General features: G+C 42.6%; 1 protein-coding gene across 2 annotated transcripts in view; it reads left to right on the plus strand.

The window, feature by feature from the left end:
- Window positions 1–20,751, plus strand: part of slmap (sarcolemma associated protein) — a 47,827-nt gene that overhangs the window by 22,149 nt on the left and 4,927 nt on the right. The window contains exons 5-29 of one of the 2 annotated variants that reach the window (XM_022225668.2): window positions 184–277; window positions 1,133–1,300; window positions 1,848–1,988; window positions 2,839–3,003; window positions 3,724–3,865; window positions 4,129–4,314; window positions 4,625–4,744; window positions 5,448–5,519; window positions 6,300–6,425; window positions 7,395–7,469; window positions 7,916–7,969; window positions 8,109–8,237; window positions 9,655–9,714; window positions 10,467–10,532; window positions 11,509–11,571; window positions 11,983–12,108; window positions 12,595–12,657; window positions 13,454–13,516; window positions 14,032–14,094; window positions 15,096–15,158; window positions 15,726–15,863; window positions 16,822–16,881; window positions 17,239–17,311; window positions 17,719–17,878; window positions 20,409–20,540. In XM_022225668.2, the coding sequence (XP_022081360.2) occupies window positions 184–277; window positions 1,133–1,300; window positions 1,848–1,988; window positions 2,839–3,003; window positions 3,724–3,865; window positions 4,129–4,314; window positions 4,625–4,744; window positions 5,448–5,519; window positions 6,300–6,425; window positions 7,395–7,469; window positions 7,916–7,969; window positions 8,109–8,237; window positions 9,655–9,714; window positions 10,467–10,532; window positions 11,509–11,571; window positions 11,983–12,108; window positions 12,595–12,657; window positions 13,454–13,516; window positions 14,032–14,094; window positions 15,096–15,158; window positions 15,726–15,863; window positions 16,822–16,881; window positions 17,239–17,311; window positions 17,719–17,878; window positions 20,409–20,540 (2,602 nt within the window). The remainder of the gene's footprint in view (window positions 1–183; window positions 278–1,132; window positions 1,301–1,847; window positions 1,989–2,838; window positions 3,004–3,723; window positions 3,866–4,128; window positions 4,315–4,624; window positions 4,745–5,447; window positions 5,520–6,299; window positions 6,426–7,394; window positions 7,470–7,915; window positions 7,970–8,108; window positions 8,238–9,654; window positions 9,715–10,466; window positions 10,533–11,508; window positions 11,572–11,982; window positions 12,109–12,594; window positions 12,658–13,453; window positions 13,517–14,031; window positions 14,095–15,095; window positions 15,159–15,725; window positions 15,864–16,821; window positions 16,882–17,238; window positions 17,312–17,718; window positions 17,879–20,408; window positions 20,541–20,751) is intronic. The other variant, XM_022225669.2, reaches the window with a different exon arrangement.

Here is a 20,751-nt window from a genome sequence, read left to right on the forward strand (position 1 = left end):
TGTCAGATGCACATACACCTGTACATGTACACTACTGGTATTAATCCCATAGGGTGCTGGACTATAAAATGACAGCAGCGTTGATCCAGAAGTACCCTGGAAAGTCGATGCTTTTTACTTACACAGTTATCCTTTTTATCCGGTTATGCCTTTTTTTCCCATCTCTCTTTTGCAAATGTTTAGTTCCCCGGCTCCCACATTAAGCTACAACAGTACCAGCCCAACCAGTAACAATGTGCCATCCCAGGACCTTTACCAGTTATCACACTACCTCAAGGTAAGAAGTGGATAGTTCAGCCTTTCTGTCGGCGTCTCGTGCATGTAACTGCAAGTTTAAGGAACTTTCTGAACATGACACTTTGCGGTAATTCGAACGACAACAATTTGTCAACCAGTGGTCCATTTTGCCTGGTACCTTGGATATATTTTGTGCACAGGTTATTGGGGAAAATCAACCACTCTAAGTTGCCCATAACTTGCACATACTGATATGATTTCAGGCTTGTGGTGGTGTAGAGCCTTACAAGTCCATCAAAAGTCCTGTCACATGTACCGTTGAATGGACAATGGCAAACAAAATGCCTCAGATTCCTTGGAACAGCTTGTCACCAGAGTTGAGGCAAGGTGACCTGTGAAGGACTTTGTGATGGATTAGACTATAACACTGGAGTATACATAAATAAGTTCGGATACAAGAACTGCATGATTATTGCAGTTCAGTCAATTTAGTACCATTTTCCAAATCTAGGCTTTGTTTCAGGCTTTGGATTTATCCAAGGCTTCAGAATCAGATTGAGACATTTAATGTTTTAATCAAATTGAAATACTTCAGGATACAGGTTCAACATTGGACAGATGAACTGATAGCATATGGGAACCTAAGAACAGAAGCGAATGCAATGAAATAAAAGTTCACCACAGAGTTTCTTTAATGATGATGAATAATTAAAAAATGGTAATTTTTTTCTACCAAAAAGTTTTATGCAACTTTTTTTTTTCAAATGAAAGTGAGGCATTGAACCCAAAGTAGTCTGGCACCATTCCATTTTGACAGATTAGGTTAAATGAGATGGATGCAGGGAACATGATCACAAATGGCTTCCTTTTGAACAAGGTGTATTCTTTTGAGCAGGAGGCTCTGCACCGGGAGCAGATGCTGGAGCAGAAGCTGGCCGGCCTGCAGAGACTGCTCTCCTCCACCCAAGAAGCTTCGGAGAGTAGCTGGCAGGCCCTGATTGATGAGGACAGGCTGCTTTCCAGGCTGGAGGTCTTAGAGAGCCAGCTCAGGGCATACTCAAAGGTGAGACGTGTGTCTCTCAGATGCAGCTCCTTGACTGCGCAGGTCACTTGCGGGTCAGTAGTTGAGGTAGTGTTTTGTTAGGGAAAAACAGGATACTTGACTGAATTATTGGGTTGTGTGGTGCAAATTTACCTTCAAGCATTCTGGGAAAGGAGAGAGAGCCATTTAGCACTGCTGTGTACACATGGGTTCCGGGGGAAAATTGGATACTGAGAAGTCTTCACGTCTGAGTTTGCTCCTTTTCCAAAAGAATTGTGGTTGTGTCCATGTAGATACCCAACCATTGGCAAAATAGGTTCTTCACGTTACTAATTCCAAAACAGACACGCTACATTGTACCTTAATCTGTTGAGCAAACTACAATATTCTTTTGAACTTACCGACCCTGTTAGTATACATGTAAGAGGTGGCATGGTTACCATGCAGTGACAAAGCAAACAAACTGTGATTTTATTTTGGTATTTCTACTAAACAGATACATTTATCTGACACTCGCCCTTGTTCTTACAATTATCTCATAAAAATGCTTTGAATTTTTGTCTTTCAGGCAAATTCAGAGGAGAGTATACGGAAGGAGTTGGTTGCACTCCAAGAAGACAAACACAACTACGAGTCGACCGCTAAGGAGTCTCTCAAGAGGGCGCTAGAAGAGAAACTAGATGCATGCCGGAAGCTCTCTGACATGGAGGTATTGTCAAATTTTCCAAACTGAGACTTTTATTATTACTTTGTCAAAAAATGGTTAGCTGTTAGCTCTTTCTAAATGTGAAGTTTTGAAATGGCTTAAAATGTAGTTTTCTACGGCCAAACAAAAAAATACCTGTGTTTCCGCTTACCCAACCCAACCTAGAAAATCATGCGGAACCTCTATCGTTAATAATAAAATATGAAAACTTACGGTGCCTTGCCCCGAGCCTAATTGTATTGTTTTAAATTTTTTTTTGCATATGAGATGGAGGGCTCTTGTGTGTTTGTATTTCAACAACCAGTTGCTTTACTGCTCAGTCACAGTGCTGATATGTAATATTGATGTGCACATGTACAGTATTAATCTGACATTGACTTAGTACCTGTTACAAATATACACCCCCCCCAAAAAAATGCAGACCATCATCCCACCCTAATTTTTTGGGCTAAAAAAATTTAGAGTTAAATGAATTTATTTTTCAGTGTAGTAGGAGCACAATTAATTTTTTGTTTGGCCTAACCCAGTTTTGTCACCAAGTACAGTTCAAAAGAAACTTCAAGTCCTACTTTTAACAATTTCTACAAGCAAAACAGGGGCAACTCTTTTGGGGAAAAAAACTCATATTTCCTTTCACACCGGAACCCTCCTTTCCCCCATAAAGCTGGGTATTAAAATCCATCCACTATCTCACTTGCAGAGGATTCTTTGTGAATCGCCTGTGTTCTTTTTGGACCATGACACGTTACCTCCCCAGTAGTAGAATAGTAGAGTCTCTGTAAAACAGATGAATATTCATAGGCTTGCATGAATATTTGATCTATTTCATTGGGACAACCTCCTCCCTCTCCAGAGGATGCTGAGCAATTCCGAGGACGAGTGCGCCCACACCAAGGAAGAGGTGGACCGCCTGCAGGCCGAGCAGGAGGCCTTGATCACCAAGCACTCGGAGGTGGCCGCCGAGCTGAAGGATGTGGCCCAGAAACTTGCCGAGGCGGAGAAGATGCATGCTGATGAGGTCAGGGGTCATTGTTTATTTTGGCCTCTGCCAAAACTTAGCTTTGTTCCAACTTTGCCTTTCCCTTATGTGTAGGTCCCTGATTAGAGACCTTTGGATGGCTCTTTGCTGCATGAGACTTTAACATGAAGCAAGAGATGGGAATCATTGCATGAAAGGGTCCGCAAATATTTCTGGGGTCACAGACAAAGCCACCGCTGGAGGCAAAGCAGGGTTTTGAGAAATGCCCAGAGTTTGTTGAGATCCGTCCTCGGTTGGCCTTTTCCAGTATGACCAAGTTATTCACGAAACCAACTGAGGGCGCCGTTAACTGTTTCTGACAAATTTGGCCAAAGCCGAGGAATTTGTGAATTGCAAGCAACAGGAACATAATTTCTTCAAGACAGAAAAGTGGCAACTTGATAGGAATTATGTGTAAAAACTCCGTTAAAAACCCAGTGAAACAACTTCAGCAATGCAAGTAAAATGCTTCAGACTAGCCTTGAGGTTTCAATTCATGCATGAACATTAGGTTTTAACTGAATGATTGAAAGGAATTTGTTCGTGCTTTCCAATGGCAGGATAGTGTAACACCTGTATGTTAGCCAGAAGTGTTATTGAAAAAAACTTCTTGAATCCTGATAGAATGTCTCAACAGGTTCCTTGTGTAGAATTGTATCTCATTTACCTGCACAAGTAGTCAAGTATCTTGTACTTGTTCACTTCCCATTGGCTGCCAAGGTGGAGAGATTAACGATTGAGAAGACGGAGTTGGAACGGAAGGTGGACATTGCATCACGAGAGGAGATCGCCCTGGCAACAAGGATCGAAGAAATGCAGGCGGAGTGCGACTTTGCCCGGGAACAACTTGCAGCCGTCAAGCGTAAGTCAGTTTCTCAGTGACCGAGTTGCAGTTTACGAAAAGCTTAAGTGTCGCACCTGTGGAACCGAGGGGGGGTAATTTCTTCATCTTGAAAACGCACAATGTGCACTCATGTAGGCCAATGATTTTCACACATGGTGGGATCGGCTCGCCAAGTGTGAAGATTTTTTCTGTAAACTGAATCTTTCTCAGACAGTGTCAGTGTTATTTGCCTCAAAATGGTCTCAAGCTTTTGGCTGTAATTTTTCCCTCCTTGTGGACAGTTCGCTACGAAGAAGTTCAAGAGCAGCTCAAGCACGATGCCAAGGACACGGAAAAGTTCGACAAGACGGAAGACCAGGAGAAAGAGGACAAAAATCGCAAGATTATTCAGGAAAAGGAGGACGACACCAGGCAGATCATCTCCAAGGAAGACTCAGACTCCACAGATGCCAGAGACAACACATTAGGTGAGCAGAGTAAACCTTGAACCCCACTCCGAGAACTCAGGAGGGAAACTCACCACCTTTTAGCAGCTCGGTTTGATTCAAGTCTCTGATTATTTGATCCCTTGTAATACAGTTGACTGTAGTCACTGGTGACAGAAGACGCGTCTCACATTAAAATCCAGTGAATCGTTACAACACTGTTACACATAGGCCTACTTGTAATCCTCTTAAAATTCCTGAGTCCCTTGAGTCCAAAATTCAGTGAATGCTACAGTTCTACCAACCGCACAGAGAGTTGAGTGCTTGTACCGTAATGGGTTCCTTCCCTCAGATAATAGCAACAGGTCACTCAGAGAGGACCAGGAAGACATTGAGAAGGATGCCAAAGAAGAAGCGAAGGAGAAGCCAACAAGACCAGAGGTCAAGGTCAACGGTCAGGCAACGCCGACAGGTAAAAAAGATGCTGGGCAAGTAAAATGTGTTTGCCCGGAAAGGGTGGTGAAACCTACTCCTCCATCTCAAAAATGACCATCGTAGAAATGATCCAACTCACTGTGCTGCACTGTTCTCATGTTTGTGTTTGGCAAATTTCATACGTATATTAAAATCTATATTCCTCAGATCCTTTGAAATTGACTGGAATGTTTTGTTGGGTTTCGTAAGATGGAGAAACATTTAGTCTAGCCACTTTCACCAGACATGCATGAGGCAGGGAGCTCCTGAAAAGTTGGAGAATGTAGAAGGTGGCATTGGGTTCCTGCACTGGGGTAGATCGTGGAGGATAGTGGAACGAATATACTAGAAATTGTTGGTCGCATTACAAAAGTGACTTAATAAATTGACAAGTTCCATGCACTGACCCACCTTGTGCAGAAAGTCTGTGCACTGAACATTATTTTGTGGACTGTTTTATTGAAATAGGTTGCTTGGTGGTATGACCGACAATCTTAAAAGTATCATGCAGAAGTTGCGTTTGTGTTAGTAGCTTTCACTTCGCTCTTCGTAACCGAAAGAAGATGATGTGATCTACCTACATATGGATCATTGAGCATGTTCACGAGCCAGCGCCGTTCACTGTTCTTACCATCACATGGCAAGGCTCTGTAAACCGCATTGATCAATTGAGGTTTGTGTGCAATTTCTTGTTCACACAGATGCATCGCCCACCTCACCCAACGAGCCCCCGGTTCAAGGGTTGTTAGAAGAACAACTGGAAAGATTAAAAGGTAGGACACCACAAGGGTAGAACTAAACTAAACTGAAGTTTAGAAACAAAAGTTGTACCCAAGTCAGTAAGCATGAGTCTGATTTCTCTGGATTTGTCAAGATTCAGGATTTTTGACTGATAATTCTGGACTTGCAGATTTTCCATCCTTCAAGGTTTGCCCATTTTTGGGCAATTTAGATTATAAAGGCAAGTGTGAGGTTCATTTTAATCACAGCCATCTGTGAGAGGATTCAGTTGGATATTAAAAGCCCTGGAGAGTTACAGTAATGCCGTTACCTGGATGTCATGTGGGTTTTTGTCATCTTTCAATCTCACCCCTGTAGTTTCATATCAATTAGCTATCAAACAGGTGTCTTGGTTACACCTAACAGGATGCTGAGCAGTGACTGAGGCATGGCAATGTCACACTTCATCTGAATGGTTTGTGACTTGAGACTTGAGAAGACTGACAAAACTCGCCAGGACTTGATTTCATCTTTTCCAGTCACTTAGGGGCCACCCATTCTCTCCTTTTTCTTCCATGGAGTGCACAGAGCCTCTTTGCTCTCTGGACCACCTCTCCCCTTCAGGAGCATATAAACTGAAAAGGAAAATAACGATTATTTGTTGTTTTTGCTGAGTTTTAAATGTGTACATGGCCCCCCCACCCCCAGCGTTTTGTTCCCGTGTTTGTGAAAATGATGAAAAAAAAATGGATGGCCCAATTAAGTACATGAAGTGCTTGTGTGTGTCCTTACGCATTAAGGGTACCAACATTCTGCCTGTTTGTTTGATTCAGCTAAATTGGTAGACTCAGAAACCAGGCTGCAGGAGAGCCAAGAGCAAGTCAGCAGCCTACAGGCCCAGCTAAAGCAGGCTCAGCTGGAAGTCATCGAGAATATAGCCAAGGCTAATGTCATTGAAGGTAAATAGTCTGTATGCTGACCAGCAGTGGGGGCAATAGTACGTGTCTGTGGAGCCATAGAGCCTGTGGGAAAGTGCTGCCCTCTTGTGGTCACACACAGGCCAGGTGGGGACATAAAACAAGGTTCAGTGATTCAGCATCCAAATATTTCCAATAAAGTCAATAAAACTGGAACTCTAACTAGAGAAGTATTTGTGAGTGTTACACCCTTCCAGGCACTAGACTCAACATAAGAGCGTTAACCCTAACCCTTCTCAATCCTTCACCTGTTGGAGGACTGAGGAGTATTAGGGTTAAGAATCACAAATGGAATGTTGGCAAGTTTGAAAATGATTGAATCTAGTACCATGTCTAGTGACCATGTTTAAGGTGTCTAAAAAGTGTGTATACGCATACACATGCAACATCTGTTGAAGTTTTGAGGAGAAATCCTCAAGGCCCTACCTATATAGCAGTGTTCAAAATTTTAGAGACTTTGAACTTTGCATGACAATTAACATCTTTTCATTTGACTTTTTTTTGTTGGTGTTTTCAAAAAATAAAGTTTTCGTGGCCAGTAGCATAACCAGGGAGATGCAGAATGGGAGATTGCAAAGGAGATTTTAACAGGAAAGTCAGGGCGCTTCCAAAAGTAAAATGTGGACAAAGAACTTATGTTTCTATGGGAAGAGAATTCCATGACACATTGGGCAAACTAAACTTAGATTGTACAGGGGTCTGTTGCCCATCCGAAATGCAGATTTCATGCTGTTGTTTTCCATTTGAATCTGAATTACTGCATATATCACCCCTCGGTGCAGCTGTTGACATTCAGTCTTATGTGCGTCAGTTAAATTTCGCGTCCTTCTGGCTCGGTTTTAAAAGCTTGGACTGTGGGAGTCGTCCAGGCGTCAGGTTGGAGCACTTTCCTTTAGAGGATGGCGCAGAGAAGTAACACGCAAGCTTGCATCTGTTATATTTTTCTGTCAGAGAAACTCAAGGAATCTGAGAGGACTATGCAGGAGGCAGTGGAAGAAGCAACTGCCGACCTCAGAGAAAGAATAGGTGGGAACGTTAGTTTGTAGCACTCAGCAGCTGATGCTTTCATCTTGATGTTTACATGCTCTCTCTAATGAATGAATAATATCCCGAGCCCATTGTGGCGTATTCTCTGGCACCATGCTTTGACCCAACCTCACAAGACGAGTCATAAGTCTCCAAAGCTGCTTTCAAGTTTAAACCTTTGAATGAATCTTACACAGTGTCAATGTAGGCTATCAATATATTTCTATCCCATCATGTCCTCTATCACATCATGTCCTCTTTCATCTTTCATCAGATGTCCACAGTTGTCATTACAGTCTCATATTGTCTTTTAACTCCAATAAATTCACTTCAAACTAAAACCTCAACATCCAGCCTTTCTTTGTCAATATGCGGGGGAGTCAGGGTTAGTCTTCATCTCAAGTCACTAAATCTGAACGATTCCTCTCCACCTCTGTCATTTGCAGCCAAAATGGAAGCTTTGAATTTAGAGAGGACTAGAGGAGGTCAAGTCATTGAAGGTGAGAAATCTTTCTACTTTTGAGGAATCTTTACCGCATTACATTTTCCATAAATCTTATTGCCTTCTATCTTTGAACCACAGTCAAGAGTTCCAAACCTATGAACTTACCTTTCACTTCCTGTATTTGACCTCTCCAGAGTCCGTGTTTGCAAAGACGGAAGAGAGGCATCTTAGCGCTGCCCCGCCTGATGCCAAAAACAACCTCTTGAACACGATGCTACCGGACCAGCTGGCCAGCCTTCATAATCATCTTGGCGACAACCAAGGTATGAACCCAATTCCCATGCCCCTCTGTCTCTCAAGCCCCCAAAGGTGCAAAGGCTTGTTTTGTGCTGTTGGAGGGTTTCAAGACTCAGAAATCTCTGCTTTGCATTCTTACTCTAAGAACCTAGCACATGGTTGGCCCTTCCAACTGTGGATTGTGTCAACATGGACAAATCGTCACGTCGGAAAACATTCTGAAAACAGTTGTTGGAAACTCAGTATCAGGGGTGTGATTTGTCTGGATTTTTCTGTAATTTCTGCGAGACTTTTTGAATTTCCGTATTGTCAATGCTTTCAATATGTAACGCAAAGACTACAATATTCGGTGCGAAACTAAGCGAAGGACTGGCACAAGTTTAGATTTATAGCATGCACTTTTGCATTCTTACTCCCCCTGGAAAGGCGCCAGATACATAGGTAATAGTACAGTGAACGGAGGGGTATCAATGTTAAAACATAGGGACCCAGGCCAGTGGTATGATCCTTGTGTGTATGTACATGTACTGTACATTCGCTGTGTGTGTATGCACGGTATACATGTTGTTGTTGCATGCTCTGTGTACAACTTGCATCCGTCTGCCATTGCGTTTCATTTCGTTCTCGTGGTGGTGTGATGTCATTGACGTCCATCAAAAATGTCATACAAGGTAGTAGGTAGGGCAGGGGATCTGAATGTAGACAAAGGATTCAAGAATTCTTGGAAATTTTCCTGGCTGGAAATCGAGGTGGACAGAGAATTAACAAAGGGGAAATCGATATATTATCGTGACTTTCTCATGAAAATCGACAAACCTGGGTACTGCAAGTGCACATGGTGTCACAAGTAATGCATTACTCATCTGTATGAGACAGTTTTCAGTTTTAATAAATTGTGATAAAATTTTGTGGATCACTGATAACTGTCTGTGTGTGTATTACACTTCTAGGTCTTTGATTGTCACCAATTATAGCTTACATGTATAATTGCAATTGAAGTGAATGAGGACAAGGGTTTTGTTGCAGTAAATGTTATAATTGTATCCCTCAGAGTAAGAACAGCTCTTGTGGTGGCTTACATGCAGTACCTGAATCTCCTATAATCAAATAGATATGCCGTGAATTGTAGGGAAGCTGTGGCTGACGCGACTTGCAAAACCCTCCGACAAATGTGTCGTGGATTTTTCATTTTCCCCAAATCACACCCCTGCAGTATAAAAGAAGCGTTTCAATTTCATTTTTTCATTTCAAAGTTACTAGCTTTGAGTCACACAATACTCATGATTTTAATTCCTTACATATCCAGAATAAAAACATTAATGACAGAATGGTTAAAAGGCAGTGAAAATCTGTAAAGTGGGATACAATTACCATTGGTAATTTCATGCTTTTTTAATTACCAAGTTAACGTATTGGTTGTTTTTCATTTGATTTTGATTGTAGAGTCGCTGTCTGAAGCTGCTGATGCTTCCCTTTCAGAAACCTTGCATGATGATCCCACAGGTTAGCTTGCTCCTTCCCCATCCCTACCCCTGCCCTTTCCCCTCTCTGTCCCACCCCCTGCCCTCTCCCCCTCCCTGGACCCATCCACGCCCTGCCCTGCTCCCTCCCTGGCCCCACCCCCTGCCCTTCCCCCTCCCTCGCCCCACCCATGCCCTGCTCCCCCTCTCTGGCCCCACCCCTGTCCTGCCTCCTCCCAGACCCTGCCCCTCCCCTCCCTGGCCCCACCCCTTTTTGGCCCTACCCTCTGCCCTGTTCCGCCCCTCCTTGACCCCACTCACTCCCTCCCCTGCTTTGAACTTGTCATGCCTGGAAGAATTTTGTTAAAAGCTTGCTTTCCTGTAAAGTCCGCTGCTGTGAATGTATATCAGAGTGTTACTTTGGGAAAAAGAAAATCTTGCCGCAGTTTCTTGTTGAAAATGACAATAATATATTTATCATTCCTTACCATGAGGCAACAATGAAGGATGGAATTGTTCCAAGAAAATTTTTTTCATTTATGCTCAAACTCTTACTTGAAATAAATGTGCATGGAAAGAACTACCATGCTTTGGAAGCAAAATTTACTTTGTTGTTCTTGTCATTAGGCAGCAAACGAAGATGAATATTCTAATACTTGTGATTCTCAAGAGAGCATTTTGTAGTCTGTATATCAAAGTTTACTTTAGAGAGACCTGTAGGAGGAAAGTTCCAAAGAGTTTGGATAGAACTAGAACCTTACGGCTTTCTACTTGTTGTTTCTGTCATATTTTCAGCTCACATTGGTGAAAAACTAGAGGATGCACTGCAGCTTAGTGCCAAAGAAATGGAGATGTTGAAAGGTAGGGAAGAAGGTCGGGTCAGCTCAGGTCAGATGAGGTCAGGTCAGACTAAGTCAAGTCACGTTGGGTCAAGTGTTGGTTACGAGCAGCTAATATTGGTTCAGAGCATTCTCCGTCAGGTCAAGTAGGTTATGATAGGTTATGCCAGGTAACATCAGGGCAGGGCACCTCATTTCAGATGAAGTTGTTTTATGTATAGTTAATACCAAATCATGTTGGTTCACTACCCTCAGAGCACACACAGGTTGGGTTGTGGTAGTAGTAGATTATGTCAGGTGACATCAGGGCAGGGCAGGTTAATTCAAATCAAGTTGGGTTATATTGGTGGAGATCAGGTCACTTTGCTTCAGGACCGTTCAAAACATGTCGTGTCAGATTGGGTTTGGGTAGGTCACATCTGGTTTTGTCAGGTCAAATGTGGGGATTTGGTTCCCATATATCCTTGCAAACTGTCTGATCGTACAGCAACCAATCAGAACAATCCAGAATGCTACCAAACCTGTGAGGAACTTTGCAAGGACTGATACAGTTTTGTTTTTGCTCCATAAACTATTGTATCATGTCCCATCTAACCGCCGCCAAAAGAAAAAGTACCAAAATAAAAATATGCAGGCTCTTTTTGGGGCTTCCTCAAGGACTTAGAGGAAATCCATTCAAGGAACTGATGTTTAAGGGTTTGACATGATTGATATTTGAGGGAAGCAAGAATGAGTCATGAGGGTAGGGGGGAGATTGAATCAATGTTCCACGGAGGTGTCTGGTTTAAGTGTCGGTGCTGCGGATTGCTCCGCTCACAGCAAATGAACGGCATGGAGCTTGCCAATTAGAAGTGTCTCATAATTAAGGACATCCTGGCGTAATATCATTCATGCACTGGGCTCTCTCTCGTCTGGAAGTTGAACAGGTTCAGTCGTGACTTTTGTGAGTGTTCATTTTCACATTTTCTCTCCCGTCTTTTTCGCCGGTATGTACGCAGAGAAACTGCAGGCTTCGTTGAACAAGCAAAAGTTGTACGAGGAGCAACTGGAGAAGTTAAGACGTAAGTCGGCTTTCATTTTGATCGAACACCGAGTTTCAATAGTGAGTGTACTGTCGAGAGCTGTCACCGGGAGTCAAGGCGCTTGGGTGCTCTTTCCACAGTTTGAAGGATTGGATACTTTTATTTTGGTTAATGTCCAGTTTACTCAGACTTGACATGTCTGACATTAAACTACTTCCTAAGAAATGTCATTTACGTGAAGGAGTCTTTCTTTTTAAAAATTTACACTCATTCCCACCCCCTTTGCGCCAACAGTGACGTTTTCTTTGCCAGTTTCTTCAAATTATGAACATTGAGCTCTTGGGTTCTAGAGACTTGACTTTGAATTCGATTTTGTGCGTCATTGTGAAAGAATTGTGAAAAATGTTGATGAAAATTAATTCATGTTGTTTGTGTTTGTTATTCTGACAGGAGATTTGACGGAGATGCAGAAAAGACACGAGGTCCTCCTGGAGGAGAATGAGACACTGAAAGAGCAGTTGATTGACAGTCAAGAGGAGGCCAGAGAAGCTGTAGAGAGAGCGGAAGACCTCCAGGGTGAGAAGCACCACAGATCTTGCCAGTTTTTTTTCAATTGCTTCCCCCCCGGCTTATGCCTATCCTTCTCCAAATCTCTATGCACATTTGTGAGGAACCTCCGCGAATTCTCACAACCAAACAAATCCACTACTATGCAACACAGCATTCCCCTTAGGGAAACCTTCAAGGAGCTCCGAGACATCAGTCAGAGCAACAGTGGCTGGTCCGCCTCAATCCTGGAAAATTTCTCCAAACCCCCCCCCCCCAGCTGGACAGAGGAGGATCTGGACGGTTCGAGGGTTAATGCAGGGCTCATATTATCTGATTCAAGTGACTTTTCTCGGTGTAGTGGTTTCGATGACTGAAACCTCGGTTAATTTTGTAATTTTGTGCAGTTTTTTGTCTGAGTTTGTTCCAGTTACTAATCCATTTTAGGCTTTCAATTCGTATTAGAGGATTTTTATCTCGACCTTTAAGTTTTACCCAATCTGTTTTTTTTAACAGAGCAACTTGAAAGAGCAGAAAACTCAGCCAAAGAAGGCAATGATCAGATACTGGAACTAAGAGGTGAGTTGAATGTATTCTCTTGACTTAATCTCTTCTCTTGACATCATCAGATTATGAGACGACATTCAAATCCAGTTTTCCTGGATCATTTTAATTAAAGACTTGTGGACCTCTTTTAGCAAGGGCAAGTTTGGTTGAGATTTCCTGTTGACCTTTGTTTGGCTGTATCGTACAAATTACTGAAAGAGATAAGAACTGTGCTTTCATGCATAGACAGTACCACAGTGCACTCCAAGGAATGCCAAGCAAATCCTCTTGTGTGCAAGTGGTACCCTCCAGTTTTCAATTCACTCAGTTTGGAGTTGAAGAAAATGAGGGATTGCCCCTCCGGTGCCCTCTTTGCAAATCTAGCTGGCTGGCCAAAAAAAAAGAGAAATGCATCAGTATAAAAAGCAAGGGTAAACAAAAATCAAAATTGCCTGCCGTGGGATTCGAACCAGTGATCTCCAGATCTGCACTGATTCACTCAATATCAATGAAGCAGTCCGTGTCACCAGTCCGTGTCCTCAAGCAGGATCTGAACAGTGATCCTCAGAATGCTGTGTGGGTGCTCTACCGACAGACCAATCCATGTCAGCATCCTGAAGCAGGATCTGAACCAGTGATCCCCAGAATGCTGTATGGGTGCTCTACCGATAGACCAATCCATGTCAGTGTCTTAGAGAGACTGCCACTGGATATTTCAGTCGGTACAATGCTGGCATGTCATCTTAAAGGTCTCAGGTTCGAATCCAGCTTATTACAGCCCTGTGATGGATTATATGCACATAATATATTTTGATAATTTTACTTTCAGATCAATTGATGGAGGAGCAACAAGCCGCCAAAGCCAGCTCAACAGAAGCCTCACAGACAAAACGTAAATTGAATATTTTTATTTTGTATTTCAGCAAGGTAGCTTGAACAATTTAATTAACAGGGCCCTGGGGAGAAGACAAGGAAGAACTGTTTGGTTTTAGAGGTTGGAGGAATCCCCCGGGGAAACATTCCAGACTGAAACCTCAATCCACATTTTGGCTTGGGTGGGATTTGAACACAGGTTGCAGCCATGGGAAGTACCCTGACCTCAACCTGACCTCCCAGTATGAAAATGGTTTCCTTTGAACTCTGACTTTCTTCTTCTAGGTCTCTTTCCAGATCTGCCAAAGTATAAGACTTGAACAATCAACCAGAAACAAAATATTTGCAGTCCTTCAAATCGCTGGTGTTTACAAATGTTATTCATAATAACATCTCATTAGAGTCCTAACCAGTCTCACCAGGGTTGAAAGGCCAGAGAAATGCTCACAGATTCCTCAACAGTGACCACTGACTATCTCATTTTGATGGGTTTAATTTGACGGAATTATTTTCTCTCTCTTTTCTGTATTCCAGAGCTGTTAAATAAAGAGCAAGAGGCTTTGAAACGTCAAGGAAGCCTGCTGGAACAAATACAGAGTAAGTCATAGCCATTTGTTTTCTTGTAATGAAGGGCAGTCCCTATTGGTTTAAGAATTAATGTCGAAATCGGGCAGTGCCAAATGAGTAATAAAGAAATAGCACTTTACGCACAAAACCTTCATTACAGAACATTGCAGTGCACAGAACGATATCTAGGGCAGTCTTGGTGTCTGGGTGTCAGAAACAAGTAATGTCTTCAAATGTCCATTGTTTTATTTGTGGTGATCTTGCATCCTCATTCAACCATAAAACATTGTGAAATTTTTTTCCAGTTTTTTGCCAACGTATTACGCAGTTGCTGACATGGTTAAATATGCTTAAATAATCTACCAAATTAACATTTGGTAGATTTTAATGAGCTATAAATGAATATTCATAAATACTTCAGACAGTCTGCCTATTCCACAATGTGCAACTTGACGGTATTAAAATTTGATAATGCCTGCTGCCAAAAACACTCGTTGCCACCTGGATATGAGACAGTTTCATTGATTCTGATTGGTCAAGAGTCTGTGTGCATGTGGCTTACCACACAGGCGCCAAGTCCATATAAGGTGATTTTCTTGACAACTTGCACAGGGAATATACCATAAAATGGACGAGGGTGTTTGGGAAATTAAGTATAATTCAAAAATCAAAATCAATGGAAATCTATCATATGTCGACTTCTTTTGACTCTCTGACTAAAAAGGTATTTATGAATGGGAATAAATATGTGCTTGGCCATGCCTAAACACATGTTTGAGACGGGCAAAGCACAAAGTTATATTCTCTTATTATGAATTGAATTGACAAACTTACCAAGGAATCGCTTTTGTAGATCGAATCGTGCTTACATTTTCAAACCAACATTCTGTGTGAAAAGAGGTATTCTTTTTAACCCATTTCAGCATCCACCGGAGAAAAAAATTCACAATCCAAGAAACAGAGCCTTAAAATGAGGTGCTCTTGTGGGAAGATCTGAAACTTGCTTTCTTTATTTCCGTCCCTTTTCCCAGAACAATTGAGAACTGTAGAGGAAAAGAGCTTGGAAACGGAAGCGTCGATGGAAGATTATCAAGGTAAGTAGATTTCAGAGCTTGTCCCCTTGTGGCCCTACCCCCAAAGGCCGGTCATTCTTTACTAAGGAGAACGACAATTTCTTGAACTCCCTGAAAATGTAAAAACTTCCCCAAATTCCTGGACTGCCCCACCTCCAACTTCCTTCTCCCCCTCCACGGAGAATTTTTAGGAGAAATAAGTATGGTCTTGTAGAATTTAACCAGGGTGTTGTAAGTGTACAGTCAAACCTCATTAATAAGAGGTCCTTCGGACTTGGCAAATTACCTTATAAAACGAACCTTGTATTTATTTTTTTTAAAAAGCAAATCAAGGCACATATCTTAAATTCAGATAATTAACAGACAATTTGAATTATTTGCCAAACTATGTCGTCGAACCAATAAATCAAAGTCATCTTATCTTATTAATATGTCAATATGTAATATTTGTAAACATATTTTCAATCAGCAACAAGCGGTTGTAAGATTTCTCTGTTGAAAAAATTTAAGTCTGTTGAACTTAAATAGAAGAGTCTGAATTGTTTTCCTTTTTACTCACATTTTCATATTTTTCTTGTGATGACATAGACCAAATAAAGACTCTGAAAGAAGAGCTGGAGAAAGAGAAACAAGTGCGGCAACAGCTGGAGAAGGAGTCTACACAAGCCAAGCAAAGTATGCAGCAGCTTCAGTCACAGCATGATACGTTGGTGGCCCAGAGGCAAGGTAGGCTGATTAACAGCAGTTACTTTGCAGTTTACATTGAGTTCCAGTATTAATCATGGGAGCATTTCTTTTTGTCAGTGTAGGATTTTTAGGAGCCACGTTTTTCTCCATTTAACTTCTGAACCATAACTTTTCTGTATCCGGGGGCAGGTTTTCTTATTAAACTTTGGCAGAGATGCTTAACCCAAACCCTCCTCAATCCTTCACCTGTTGGAGGACTGAGGAGTGTTAGGGTTAATACTTGCTTTTCATTTGGTTGCACTCTGAATGCAGCTACCACCGGAGATTTTTTTTCTGAATGATGTTTTGTTTGCCATTTTGTTGCCTTGGAAAGGTTTTCACATTTTGTGTTTTGGCTCAAGGAAAAATGCAAGTTGAATTAACGAATCATTTCCAAAGGTGAAAGTGTCGGATGATGATGTAAAAAGTCTATATTGATTCGTCCTAGTGAACCATATCGAGAAATACCGGATCATATCAGAGCTTTTTCAGTTTGAGTGGACTTTCTAGGGTGTACCTGAAGAATGTAGATTCTCTTGAAATACGATGCCAAGCCCATTATTATGGCAATGTTTTTCTCCACAAAACAAGCAAAGCACCCTGTCAGAAACATGAAGTTTGTTCAGGTTCTAACAGGACCACACATGACTCAAAAGGGTGAATATTTTCAATGCAGTAAAGATGAAAGAGTCTCGTGTCAGGCTTCCTGTTTATAGATATGTCTCAAAATAACTAAACTTTTATAACTTTTGGACCAAAGGCCGTGTCCCCCATGAGAATGAGACACCAGTGAAGAACTGTTTTTTTTGTCATATGTGTAAAAACCCAAGAAAGGATTCATTTTGCTTGATCACGTCGTAATTGCACCACCACAGATTTTTTATTGACATAAGTTGTACCTTGGGGATTTTTACAATCTTACCAGTTGCCATGTCTGGGTGGTTTGCTCTTGTTGCAGAAGAACAAAGGACTCAGGCGTCTGCTCAGGGAAGTCGGTCAACGCCTGCCCTTGCATCAGGTACGTGGTTGCAAGTTCAAGCATTCTCTGACTGGTGTAACATGACTTTGCCTTCATAGCTAAGGCTGCATCTGAATTTGTTTTCAAGAGCTAGGTCTAGGTCTTCACTCCACTGTAAATGCGCGGAGACGCGCAGACAATAAACGTAGCCATAGCTCTGAAAGCCCTTTTCGGAAACGGTGTCACACTCTTTTTTCATCCATGACAGGACAAGACTCCTGCAATTATCTTGTACTTATTGGAGCAAGTATTTGATGCTATGCTGTGATGTCGCTGTTGAACTGACTTGCTTCAGCCAGTGTTGTAATCGAGTCAGTCATTAATGTTTTGGGGGTTCACTGTTGTTGTAAATTGCAGAGAGCCTTACCTTACAGAAAGAGTGCTGTGAACTGAAGGCCAAACTGTCACAGACAGAGGACAGGCTGAACAGGTGAGCGTCCTCTGTAACCTTGATGGAATTGGATGGTACCTTGATGGTACATGATACACCAGGTGGAAGGCATGGATATGCAGCACCAATCTGACAAACCCCAAATCTGTAATGTTGATAGGGTGTTTGCTTCCACAACATCCAAAACTTAATTGTCAGTCATGTTTATTTCTCCAGTTTGTATCGTTTTTCAGCCCCGGAGTAGATCAATGAAGCTGGGGATTAAACGCAGGGGAAGCCCTAGGGTTTTCTGAAGGTAGTCCTGAGGAAGCCTAAGGATAGCTCTCAGAGTAATCACACAGTAACCCGGGGGAAGGGGGAAAGGAAGTCCTAGGGGTGCTCCAGAATAGTCCTGAGGTGACACCCTGACTGGTGCCCCAAATGGGGCTTGTGATGTAATCCCACAGGACAAGAAGAGAGAGCGGCAAGCTGAGTCAGGACACCAACAAGCTCCAGATTTTGCTACGCGAGGCAGAGGCCCAGCGAGACAAGCTGATGGACCAAGATTTCCAACGGAAGAAAGAGCTGAAGGAAGCAGCCAAGGAGGTTGAAAGAGCCAGACAGCAGGTTGGTGGACAGCATCATGTATACTTTGAGGAGCTTTTCTGCAATTTGTAATATAGCTTTTTGAAACACTACGTCATGTTGTGTTGTAAGTTTTTGGTTTGTGTTTTGTTTTTTGGTTTGTTTCCATTTTTGCTTCTTGGGAATCACAGTAGCTTGGTCCTGAGGGGCCAGTCTGGAACCCCCCTTACTTTGGGATTTTTTCGCCTCCATTTCAAGGCAGAGATCACCACTTAATTATGCCTTCGCTGGCATGTTGGGGCTCATCTGCATTCGGGGCACCCCTCCCCCACCCTTTCGTAATGCTAGAACCACGATGGCATTTGTCTTCATGCTAGAGTGGAAGAAAGTAAAAAAGTTGCTGCTGCTTTCTTACTAACTGGAGTGACTTGATGTTTACCAAGCTTAACCACTTGCTGCCGGGTGTAATTTGAAGTTGCATGTCATGAAACCGGGTGAATTTCAAGATTTATCTTTTTCAAAATTCTTCAAAAAATCATAGCTTTATTTACTGGACATTTACACCCACACGACAAACTGTCTGGTGACTACTTTAATCTGACAGACGATATTTATTGATGCCTGATTATTTCAACAGGTCTGCCGCCTTGTAAAAAAGCCCAGATTGTGCAGTGTTGTGTAATTTTCTTTTGTTCCTGAAACTGGCACAGTGCGCTACTGGCGTCTTTTCAATAGGGGCCAGATTAGCGTGCAGCGGTATTGCATCACTCATCACTAGAGTGCTGGAGCGCTTTTGTCCCTGTGGTAATCCACTTGTGCTAAATGCCACAAACAGTGGTATAATCTTTCAAAACAATGATAGATTTCCTCCGCTATTGACAACTGAAAAAGTTAGCAATTCCCAGCAGCCCGCTCTTTTGTTCAGAGTACGGTCTTTTGTTACACGGCCCAGCTCTTTTGTCCAATTTCGGGCTCCCCAACTGTGCATTTAAAGAGCATGTACCCAAAACCGGGGTGCATATGGTTAAAGGTTGGATGGCCCGATGTTTTGATCCTTGCCAAACCTTCTCTGAAGGCGTTGCAGAAAGAGCCTGCTACAAAATGTTAGGCCCCTTTAACAAAAATCATTCATCCTCAAGGTAGATGGGGGAGTTGTTCTGATATCATCCGCAGTGTTTTTGGAGATACTGAACTTTCAGGAGTTCTTGATAATGTTTCACAATCATTTTTAACCCCCCTCCTCTCCAAAAAAAACTCCAAAATTGGGTTATTGAGGGTAAAGCTTCCATTCAAAACCATCAGAGTCTTGAAAAAGTTGGCACAGTTCCCAAACATTTTCCTTGCAAAGGGTTGGGGTAAGAGGTATGTCTAGAATGTTCATGCCAAGCTAATTTGTCCTGCGTCAGCGAGTCATCAGCAGGTCATTATGGGGCACTCAGTCGCGCCCCAGCACCGGCGGTCATTGAGAAGTCTGGCATCAGGCAGGAAATATAACATCTTGTCTTGAATAGAGACAGTGTGGTGGGAGTGATTGTAACCTGTGGGCCTTCTTATCTCTCTTGCTTGTGGAGAGTCAGTTGTCTGGGTCAGAATGGCACTCTCTAGAATTACAGCGCCGGTATGCCAGGCCACAAAGGAATGTAGTATTGCCTTGATTTGGTTAGTTTTGGGCGTGTGGTTGGGTGGTCTGCAGTTGTCTCGATCGCAGAGTCAAAGGGTCAGAGGCAAGTCACTTGACCCATATTTTCCCCTCTCCACCCAGGAGTTTAAGTGGGTACCTGTGAGGGCAGAGGAAACTGTTGCAATGGGTTAGCCAGTTATGGCCTGGGATGGCTGTATTTGTGCTCTTTACTTCCCAGACTGTCAAGATGGTTCTTGGAACATTCCTTGGCCCGCTGAGCCAAGAAATAACGACATGCAGCTTCATGACCACCAGAACTGGTGGCATGTGGGCGTCATCAACATCCTCCTTTAGTCACACAGGCCATATATTTTGGATGAGTTTCGATTTTGTATTTCAAGACCTAGTCTTTTCATGAGCTTTCCCTGTTTTAAATTTGTATTTTGAATATCCAGTGTAATGTTTTAGTTCCTCTATTCAAGCCCCATTTGATCTCTTGGTGTATGATTATCGCAAAGCTCAATCGCACTCAAAAATGTAAGATCTGAAGATGCAATGTGCTATTTATTCAGATAGTTGTTCTGTCAATTGGGAAATATTTATTTTAAAAATCAAATAGTTAAAGGTGAAATTCAGTGCAATAGATGTGAAAAATGTTGAAATTTCTATTCTAAAAGTATCTTCAAGGTGTGACAAGTAAACTAAAAGGGAGCTGAATGCGTATTTCCAACAAGTACCAAACTTACGGTTTTCTTCAAGTTAATCATTTTTTGCTTTTTGTCTTTTTTTCTGTTTCCAAGTGATTGTTTAGAAATATGTGAATATTCAGTTATTGGAATCGACTCAACCTCAGGAGCAATGGATCCAGTCATTTTGTTGTTCAGTTTAATAGCCGTAGCACAGAAGATTTTCCATTGAACCTTCATTGGTCTTTACTGTTCCTCTGTACAGGTCACAAAAGCCTTGGAAGAGAATCGGCACATGGAGGAGAGAGTACAGGCTGTGGAGCTGGAAAAGACAAGACTCGAGCGAGAGGCGCGGCAGGGTCCACCTGCCCTGGAGACCGGGCCAGCTGTCAACACGGTAAGGATCAGGGGCGTGGGGAGTGAAGGGATATGGGGAGTGAAGGTGGGGGTGAGGGAGAGTAGGTGGGGGTGGGGGAGAGCAGGTGGGGGTGGGGAGAGCAGGTGGGGGTGGGGGAGAGCAGGTGGGGTGGGGGAGAGCAGGTGGGGGTGGGGGAGAGCAGGTGGGGGTGGGGGAGAGTAGGTGGGGGTGGGGAGAGCAGGTGGGGGTG

Source organism: Acanthaster planci, linkage group LG04 (assembly GCF_054643075.1).
Source record: "Acanthaster planci isolate LZ-2023a linkage group LG04, COTS_SCS, whole genome shotgun sequence".
NCBI classification, from domain to species: Eukaryota; Metazoa; Echinodermata; class Asteroidea; order Valvatida; family Acanthasteridae; genus Acanthaster; species Acanthaster planci.